The sequence below is a fragment of the Megalops cyprinoides genome, chromosome 23 (assembly GCF_013368585.1).
Source record: "Megalops cyprinoides isolate fMegCyp1 chromosome 23, fMegCyp1.pri, whole genome shotgun sequence".
Taxonomy (NCBI): domain Eukaryota; kingdom Metazoa; phylum Chordata; class Actinopteri; order Elopiformes; family Megalopidae; genus Megalops; species Megalops cyprinoides.
Window position 1 is genome coordinate 24544736 of NC_050605.1, and position 9846 is coordinate 24554581.

General features: G+C 46.1%; 1 protein-coding gene across 2 annotated transcripts; it reads right to left on the bottom strand.

The window, feature by feature from the left end:
* Nucleotides 1-158: 158 nt before the first annotated feature.
* On the bottom strand, nt 159-4224 carry c23h12orf29 (chromosome 23 C12orf29 homolog). Of its 2 annotated transcripts, none has more exons than XM_036518234.1 (7): nt 4039-4224; nt 3488-3602; nt 3146-3232; nt 2918-3034; nt 1744-1941; nt 1374-1543; nt 159-659 (listed from the first exon to the last, which is right to left on the bottom strand). In XM_036518234.1, exons 1-7 carry the CDS (start codon nt 4126-4128, stop codon nt 477-479), a joined length of 960 nt encoding a protein of 319 aa, XP_036374127.1. In that variant the 5' UTR covers nt 4129-4224; the 3' UTR covers nt 159-476. The 2 variants fall into 2 exon arrangements, with proteins under 2 accessions (XP_036374127.1, XP_036374126.1); XM_036518233.1 differs by having other exon boundaries at nt 3488-3605.
* Between the last annotated feature and the right edge of the window lie 5622 nt (nt 4225-9846).

The window sequence follows — 9846 nt, forward strand, 5'->3', positions numbered from 1 at the left end:
ACTTTTTAATATTATTTATGTTTGTGATGTCTGTGAGTTAATAAATGTCTGTGGTTTAAAGTAGCTGCTTCGTCCTGCATGTCCATTCCTGACTGATTATTAAGCCTGTTATTTACAAGAACATCAATTTAAAAAAAATCACTCAATATCTGGCATTTTAAATCATCTTTATGGTTATTTGGCTCAGAGGAATGCAACCGTTAAGTGCAGAGGAAAATCACATACAAATTGAGAAATATTTGTTTTTTTTAAATTATGCAAGTTGTGCAAATCAAAATGAAGCGCTTGGGGGTTGATTCCAAAGCCCTCATATATGTACATAAAACCGGCGAACTCCATTATTCAGCAACCACCAATGAAGTGCGCCATTTCATGCTAGTGTTGGGAATCTAACTAAAGTCCATGTAAACAGGGTTATGGGTGCTGGGTGTGCAGGAATGCCTTCAGTTTCCAGTCCTTAGTGTTTCTGCTCATGCCTAAAAGCGAATATCCTGAACACTGTCGAAACGCCGCCCATTTAAGCTTGAGAAAGCAGCAAACAAGTCCTGTGCCCCCCTGTCCAGCGCGTAACTCTCCCAGGGAACGCGGATGACCACAGGCCTCCTGTTCAGGAACGTGTCTCCATCCGGCCACTTCAAGCCCAGGTGGTGACGATGGAGCTGGAAAAACAGAACAAACTGTCTGTCACCGCAGGGCACAAAGGAAGAGGCCGTTTCCACGACGCTCACGGTGCATAACAGCTTTCAGCACCTGGATTAGAACTCCTCTAAGAAACCAAAGTCTAAGAAGTCAAAGATCTGAAGAGGTTCACACCTGCCTTAATGAGCTTGCCGCACTATTTTTCCATGTTGTTTCTCAACAGTTAATCCTAGGTTTATCTGCTGAGAAAACACTCTTAACCAGAGCAACTTGGTTTACAATTCATACATTTTGAGAGTGAATATTTAATGAGCCAATTCAGTCCAAATGAAAAGGTGCAGTGCTACAACGCAGCCATTGCCATGCTCTGATTGGCTGTTTGACCTTCATCAGGGTCCCAGGGGAGCCTTCACCTCTCCCTTGAAGCTAAATGTTAATTGTGCATGTGCTGGTAATTTGTATGGAAACAAGCCTACTGGCTAACAAGCCACACCTGACTAATTGAAGGCTGATTACATACAGGTGTGGCTGGAGAGCAGGACAGAGGTCATTTTGTTCCTGCTGTTGGTTTGTATAGGTTGGTTTCTTGTCTTTGTTTGGATTTTAAAATAAATTATTGTTTCTTTTAGCCTTTGTTCTATTCAGCTCATTTATAAAAGAAGTGGCGGCCAGCTTCTCTACAGTCCCGCTATTGGCTGTTAACTTTCACCAGAGTCCCATTATTGGCCGCTTACCTTCACCAGTGTGCCGTCGTTGCAGTGCCAGACGATGCCCTCCACTCTGCCCTCCTCGCACTCCTGGAACCAGGCTAGCAGCTGCTGGTAGTTGACCGCGGGCGCGTTCCTGATGCGGAGGGTTCCGTGCGACACCAGCAGGTGGATGGGCTGCTTTTTGCTGCCCATTCCTGCGGCACAGGACAGCGTAAACTACGCGAATGGGCGGACAGCCTCGCGCCGGGCACAGCTCGGGACGCGCGCTCAGGGCGGGGTCGGGGGACGCGCGGAGGGCGGGGTCGGGGGACGCGCGCTCAGGGCGGGGTCGGGGACGCGCGCTCAAGACGGGGTCGGGGGACGCGCGCTCAGGACGGGGTCGGGGGACGCTTACCGTACGGGTTTGCGTTGACGTTGGTGCCGATCAGCTCCAGCGTTTGCTCCAGCAGTTCTGAGAGGGGAACGGCGGCGACCTCCAGCAGCTCGCCGTCCTCTGAGCCGGGCCTCAGCACCAGCGCTGTCCCGGTGTCGTAACTCACCACCGAGGCGTGCCAGCAGTACTGCTTACTGTTTCTCTCCACCGGGACCCAGCCTAGCAGAGAGAGAGCTGTTCAGGCACATCATCCTCACAGCAAGTAACCTTTTACTCACTGCTTAACCATTACTGCATTCTGATGCCTGCTCACAACGCACTAACATCTGTAAACAGAAATAATCATGGTAATAAGTAATGACTGCTTCAATTCCTTACAAAAAGTTCAAAAAATGTTGCTCTGAATGCTCTCTGTAGTTTCTAACAAACACACCAGTCAAACAGGTCATGAGCAAATCCTTGTGCGAGAGTTCCCACAGCGGTGGTCCCTGTGAAGGACGCAGCTGATGGTTTGTGGGATGTGGAAACAGCTGCAGGGTGGTGGAAAAACCACACACCTTTAGCAAGCCTGTCCTTCCAGCCACAGATTTCAGTGGAAAATTCCCACACAAAGGCTTTAATGCTGTTAATTTACAATGATTTAGTAAGGAGAAGTATGTGTGGTACGGAAACCTCTATAATCGGCAATGGTTATCTTTGGCTTGGACTCTGAGGAGAGGACTGCACCTGGTATTTAGGACAATATTATTCACCTCAGCAGCCTGTTCCTACCATCAGAGCTCCACGCCAGAATACGCACATGCTCCAGTAATTCTTTTAAATGTGACTGATGCACCCTGGGAGGCCATTAGCATCAGAACAGCTTCTGCTGCTAATTCACGCCCAGCCAGACACCCCCAAAACAGGGTGCCTGTGTGGCATTTAGTGAAATCTGACCAGTTTTAGGCTCATTGCATAACAAGTGTGTCAATACTCTCCCTTTCAATTAAAAATGCAGATATTAGGTGGTATTATCTATTACAGTCTGAATTAACCTGTAACCAAATGACAGAGCTCAATGTACGAAATGGGGAGCAGTGATTTCCTTCCACAAGTGCTGGTTCCACACAGACTGAATGTTTTTAGGGGATCTGACACACACACTTAGGGTGCAGTTGCTCTGTGACGCCACCTTGAGGCCCACACAGAGGCCTACCTGGAATGTGTCCGTTTTCATCAGGAACGGGCCGTCCATTACAGTGCTGGACCCCGTGTGCTGGAATCCAGGATTCTGGGACATTCCTGAAGTCCTCCTCCACATTCCAAGTGAATTCTAAGCAAGACAAGAAACCTAATGAATCTGAGAGCTCACCTCAAATGAAAACCAGCAGACACAGTGGGTCTCCGGGACCTGGACTGGAACAGTGAAAGCGGAATGGCCTACCTTCACGGTTCTTCCGCGACTGCTTAAATCTCCTGTCAGCCTGCTTGCTAGGCTTCCTGTCTAACCGGGCCCAGAGGTATGGCTCCCCTGTGTAGCATCACATTACAGTACATTTAGCAGACACTCCTATCCAGAGCAACTTCCACCACAAGAGAACTTAACATCAGACGTACTGCACTCATCACAAGTAAAACCATGTTAAGACTTCATTTCAGTGTTTATACTTTCAATTTAAAAGAAATAATTTCTGCTCCGTTAAATATCCTGGCAGTGTTCCATTTCTAAACACACGGCGACAGGTAAGAGCAGTGTTGAGTGAGCACTGTACTCCAGGTAACTCACCTTTGTACAGGGACACGTAGCAGCACGTGCCGTCCAGCTTTTCTGTCGCGAGGGCGCAGGGGATGTTTGATTGCAGCGCCCGCGGGTTCACGCGCTCTGTCGCGACAACCTGGAACTGCTGCGCAGGAGACACGGCGTGCGACAGCGACATGAGCTGCAGACCTGCCGGACCTCACAGCGCAGCGGGCCGGCGCCTCCGAGGTGGGCGTCATCAGCACGCTGCACACAGGCTTTGCCCAACATTACAGCCCTTTGCGCGGCACTGCTGCTTGGCTAACGCTGGCCTTTCCTCAGCTGCAACAGCGCTGGCAATGTGGCGCATCCCTGGCTTGACTAGCGGCTTAAAATAACAGTAATGATTCTGCACGATGCTAAACGGAGAATATAACAGTATTAATAAAACATTCTCCGTTAAACAGCTGCGCAGTGGTACTGATGGATAACAAGCAAAACACTGTGTTTCCTAGAAAACGTAAGTCATGCTAGCGATCTCCCCTGCCAGAGATGCTGCGGTTAGCCTGGCTAACTGCTAGTAGGCTTATTTCACCGACCTGACTTTCGCGTTTCCTCGATGGTTCCTCTCTCACCTCCGTCAGAAACACACACGGCATCTTCTGCTGCACTGCACCGAGGCGGCGCATTATTTCTGATATTTTAATCGCCGTCGAATATAACGTAATGACAGTGGCCTTCAATGAGCATGTATTTTGGCATTTAACAATAGCTGTCACATGTGACCAAACCCCCTTTTTTTGAAAACACCCTTTCCGGGGCTGCGTGCTACGCGCAGCGCTGACGCTGAACTGCATGGAGGAATTTGTAGTTTTTTTGTGGCGCAAGTTCGCAAATGGGCCTTGTTTTATAAAGAAATGTGTACGACTACGATCTCTACATGTAGAACTAGAACCACAACAACTAATACACGAGATAAATCATAAGCAGACAGATCGAAAAAAATACAGTAGTCACCGAGAGGACCAGAATACAGCTTGATATGCTTAGATATTTATCAAGCCGACAAACTGTCCACCAGACGAGAAACAGCCAAATGAAAACAACGAAGTGTGCAAGAGAAGTACGTCATATCAGAGTAAACCGTGTTCTTACATTTGACAACATCGTAGGAAAAAGAATGCTGTCGATATAGGCCTACATGGTGCACACATGATGTGCTATAATCATTTTAAACCTTGTACACAACTGCAAACACTTTGCAATGGTGTTCCAACAATTAATTCTTTAATTTAATAGAATAATCAAATTAAATAGATTCAAATACTGAGAAAATTAACATACCGCTTTTGAAAAGACTGTGGTGGACTAGTTGGATTATCGTTTAGTACCACCAGGTGTCAGTATTGTCTCAGTCATACTCTCTTTCGAACAGTATTTGTGCGGACGATCAAAACCGCCTCATATATTTGATTATGGAATGCAGATTTTTGTGGAGTTACAGACCTGAGTGATGCTGACAAATATAGTAGTGTTTTATCCCTGTATGGGACAGTATAGAATACATGCACAGCATCAGTTTATTAATGAAAAATAGAGGTGAAGGATCGCTAGATTGTTTAAGGATGTCTGAAATTAGTTACGGGCATGGACCTGCATTGAAATGTTGACATCTTAAGCTGAAATGTAAATGCCACTTGATTTCAGATTCCATATTCCATCAGTCACTTTAGATCTTCAGTTAAAGTACAGATATCCACAGTAAAATAGTGGTTATTCACAACGTAGCTGAAGGTACTCCGTAACAGTAACAGGGTAATTTGCATAGTAGTATGCATCAATAATTCAGGTGTTGATATATGTAACTGAGGCATAGGTATCTGCAATGGAGCTGTAGACATCTGAAAGTGTCATTTTGTATACAGTATAATTAACTGAATTGTGTATATCTGTTATGAACACCCCCACTGTTGCCACTGAAATGTATAAATATGATGTGCAAATCTCACTGGTCCTGGATCAGTACAGCAAGCAATTCCAAAATCCAAAGAATTATCCCTCAAATAAACAAATAATCACCCCATGGATGCCAAAGTTCAGGAAAAGAACTGAAGAACTGTGATGTTCACAAATGTTGTTCTGCTACCACATCATTCCTCATGTATTTAACATCCATTTGCATACAATGCGAGATAAAGTATGATCAGATACAGGTTAAAGAGTGTACATTCATCACCCTCTCATCCGGTTTCCACTAGCCCCCTCCCCCACCTCCCCCAGGCCTTTGATTCAAGGTGCTCACTGCTAACATTGTTTAGAGTCTCCACTCCATGGAAACCGAAACCACCCATCTCTCAGAGACAATCACCCGTCACCACTTAACCACAGACCTTTAATGAAGGTCATTTATATTCATCTGACCTGAGGAGCATTCCCAGGGTTCATTGTGGTGCATCTGGTTTTCATTTTCAGAACCCAGCGCTAGTGAGCCCAGAACACAGGGTCTGAGGACAGGCTGCTCTGAGCTTTAGAGAGCGGTGATTTTTTAGGAGAGGTGATGTGATCACAGCCCTGTGGCAATCTCAACTGACGGCAGTGAATACACTATTCATATGAGGATGGTGGCATATGAAATATGAAATATGCTCAATTAGGATTGGGCACAGCACATAGCTCGGACAGCTGTTCTGAGAATTCAGCTCCAAAATAGCTTAATAGTTGCCTGCCGGCCATTTTAGTGCACTGTGCTCATTGTGGTCCAGAGGGAGTCTTCCCATGGAAAGGCCCTCGGACCTCAGACTCAACACTCACATTTTCTTTAAAAAGACGGAGATGCAGATGTGAAGGTTTCTCTCTGAATTCAGATCATCTTTTGAGCGGATTAATGGTGGGAAAGTGATCCAGTTCTCTGGCCCTGATGACTTCTGGCAAAAGCATGACGCTCACGCCGGATGGGTGAGAGCCAGTGCTCTGTTTGTTTAAGGTAATCATGGGCATTAGCTTTTAATTAACTCTGATTGGCCAGTCAAAATCCGCAAGCCACATCACTGCTGGGTAATTATTATACGCTAATATAGAGCTTTGCCAGCTTAGCTATTTAAACATGCGGACTCAGCATATTTTAAACTCCAGCAGGACTCAATCATAGTTAACACAGAATGTGATGTGTAAGGAAAATGGTCTGAACACAGGCAATGCCCTGGCAAACCTCAGCACAGCACAGCATATCTGTTTGAAAGGAGACCTCAATGCTTCACTCACTTCTCTGTTTTTTATGAAGTGCCAGTTTTCTTTATTGCTCTTTTCATAATATCCGGTGACATTAAGCATCACATGAATGTGAATTTTAATTTTTACATCTGGGGTTTATGTAAAGTTGTATCATTTTTGTTGCGTTTTTTTTTTTTTTTTAATTCAAGATTGCTCCACTGATCATTAATATGTCATTCAGAATTGTCCTCTCCTTTGGCCTTTGAAGCAAAGAAAAAAAATCATCAATATTTATGGTATTTTAGATGTCTGTTTCCTGCATCCATAATCAGAGTTTTAACCTCAGTCAGAGCCTCCTGGGATCACACCCCTAACAGGCATAAAGTGCCTGAAGCAGGCGTGTCTAATCCTTAGTCCACCCAGAGGTTACAGATTTTCTGCTGTTTATTATACTGTTGTTTATTTATTTAAAACCAAATGCTGCAGTACTGATCTGTGTGGAGACCGTGTCCTCTCACACTGTACTCTCCTGCAGCTGACTGCCTCTGAAATCCTGCATTCACTCTCAGCACACAGGTCAGCTGCAGGCACCACCAGCTGTGCTCCTTCATATTCTGACTGTAGGCAGTCCTCCAACATCCCATCATTCTATAGTCTTCCTGTTACCCACAGAAAACGAATGGAATACATGCAGCCTGCAGAGGCCTGGCCCTGGCTGAGGATGGAGCCTCTGGCCTGCAGCCATTAATATGAGGATCAATGTCACTTTTAAAATGGATAGAAACTAAACAGCTAGAAACTATTGGTCTTGATATCTGAGGTTAACTTTAACTCATCTCAGTTTTGCCTCCGGAATCAATGTTTTAATATGTTGTCATGTCTCTATTTTCTTGTTTTTTTTCCTTCTCTCTCTCTCTCGACCCCAGCCATCGCTTATCTCTCTGCCACTGCTGGTTGTGCAGTCTCTTACCCCCCCCCCACCAGCCTGAAAGCTCCCACATGATAAGCTCCAACCTGCCAGTGTTCACAAGGCACAGTGTGCCTGTCACACACCTGCTGATGATGCCAACCTGGACTAAAACAGTATTGATTCACACTGACCATGTGTGATCAGCCTGCATTGTGCTGATAGCTTTCTGGACACCTCAGACCATGCTGCAGAGGATTTTAAAACTGGCGTCTCAACACCTCTCACGTCTGCCAGCGTCCGAGGCCCAAACCCCTGCTCCGTTTCCCAGCTTTTTCCTGCTTCCTGTTAATCCAAGCACTTCCTGTGGTCAGAGTTCAGCCACACAGCTCTCAGTGAGCTTCCCTCTGTTTGTTACATTGTTGTAATGTAGTGTACTGTACTGTACTGTAATGTAATGTACTGTAATGTAATGTAATGTAATGTAATGTACTGTAATGTGGGAGCCTCCAGCTGTGGGGAGACCTGGTGCTGTCTGGGGAGGAACCAGACCCTTTGGGCTACAGATAGCAGGAAACATTCACCTATACATGCTAGGCCTTCAGTCAAACGTGTGTATGCATTTTATTGTAATTATTTTACCCTTTGGATTAGATTAGAAATCACTGTTAAATAAAGTAGTGAATGATTAAAACCCTTCAGTGCTAGTTTAATCAGGGAGATGCTGAAAAAGAGGAAGAGTCTGACCTCTGAAACTCTGCCAAGTTCAGCATAGCAATAACAAACAATCTACTTATTTGGTCTTAATTGGTTGCTGAAGTGTAGTTACGCTGCTGAAAGCGTAATTTATCCTAAACTTCGGTTGAAAAAAAATCTCCCTGACGTTTCAGGGCTGTTTCTTTCAGCTGTCAGACTGTTTAAATGCTAGAGACATTTCGGAAGGCTCTGTGTCAGCACTGAGGTCTGTCTGGGGACTGAGAGAGGAGAGAAAAGGAGACAGGTTTGGCTTTTTTGGAAAGACATGTCTGAGAGATTTCAGTCGTAGGCAGTGGAGGATTTGCTGGTTAAATGCAGCTGAGCTCTGAAATGAAAGATGCAGCCAAAGCAACACCTCCATGTTCTCAAGCTGCCAGTTTGTCAGTTTGGATTTGGGGAGAGCACCTGTATCGGGCCTCTGGGGTGAGACCCGGACAGAGAGCATCAGCAGGAGCAGAACCGAGAGAGAGAGTGGGGGGGGGGGGGGGGGGGGAGAGAAAGAGAGAGAGAGAGGGAGGGGAGAGAGAGAGCAGAGAGAGAGAGGGAGGGGAGAGAGAGAGCAGAGAGGGAGAGAGAGAGGGAGAGAGAGACAGCAAAGAGGGAGAGAGAGAGAGAGAGACAGCAGAGAGGGAGGGAGGGAGAGAGAGAGAGGGGGGGGGGGGGCGGGAGAGAGAGAGAGAGAGAGAGAGCAGAGAGGGAGAGGGAGGAAATGAAGCACCTCGGGTGGGTGTGTGAGACAGTGAATGAAAGGCATTCCCGGTGGGGCATTGGATCAGACAGGGATACACCAATCTGCTTCAAGCACTCTCGGGATGGCCAACTAAACACTTTCCCTGGAGTTTCTTGTCTGATAATCATCAATTTTTCCACCTTTAAATTCCAATGCATTTGCTGAATGGTAATAGTATAAAATACAGTCTTTCTTAAAGTGAACATTGGAAAATTAGTGAAACAAAAAGTTATAATTCTGTATGAGGCTATACTGGGAAAGTGCCCTGGGTCATGTTCTGTGTCTGTGATCGTTATCTCTGTGGGGAAGACACCACCACAGTGTGTGTGTGTGTGTGTGTGTGTGTGTGTGTGTGTGTGTGTGCAAACGGAAGCAGACAGAGAAGAGGGTCTCAGCTCTGGCCCTTCATGAGGGGAGTTTGGGTCTGAAACAGTGAGGATTCTGATTCATTTCTGCCCACACAGATTGTTTTCCATGCGTTTGAATGCAGAGACTAAGCCTTTATTGACAGAGGAAATCCCAGACACAGACTTTGTAATTCATGTGTAAACACTGCATCGGTGTTCGGAGGGGAGCGGCAGCGGTGCAGATGGCTGCTTGTGTTCTTCACACGTTCAGCTCCGGTGCATCGAGGTTTAAACAGTCCGCTGTGTTCGGACAGGAAGCTCGGTCTGCGTAACGCTACGCCAGGTCCATCACCCTCACCTGCCATAAAGCTCTTTCAGAACAAGGTCATGTGACATTTCCTTTCTACCCGTTGCCAATAAGGTGCAGCCTTTGCTGTTTTAAACTGAGAGGATTATA

Excerpts from the sequence above, each read along its gene's own strand:
- c23h12orf29 (XM_036518233.1), bottom strand. The coding sequence starts at position 4,128 with ATGCGCCGCCTCGGTGCAGTGCAGCAGAAGATGCCGTGTGTGTTTCTG. Across the intron at positions 3,035-3,145 it reads GTCGCGGAAGAACCGTGAAG|AATTCACTTGGAATGTGGAG; the intron begins GTAGGCCATTCC and ends TGTCTTGCTTAG. Across the intron at positions 660-1,373 it reads ACGACGGCACACTGGTGAAG|CTCCATCGTCACCACCTGGG; the intron begins GTAAGCGGCCAA and ends CTGTTTTTCCAG.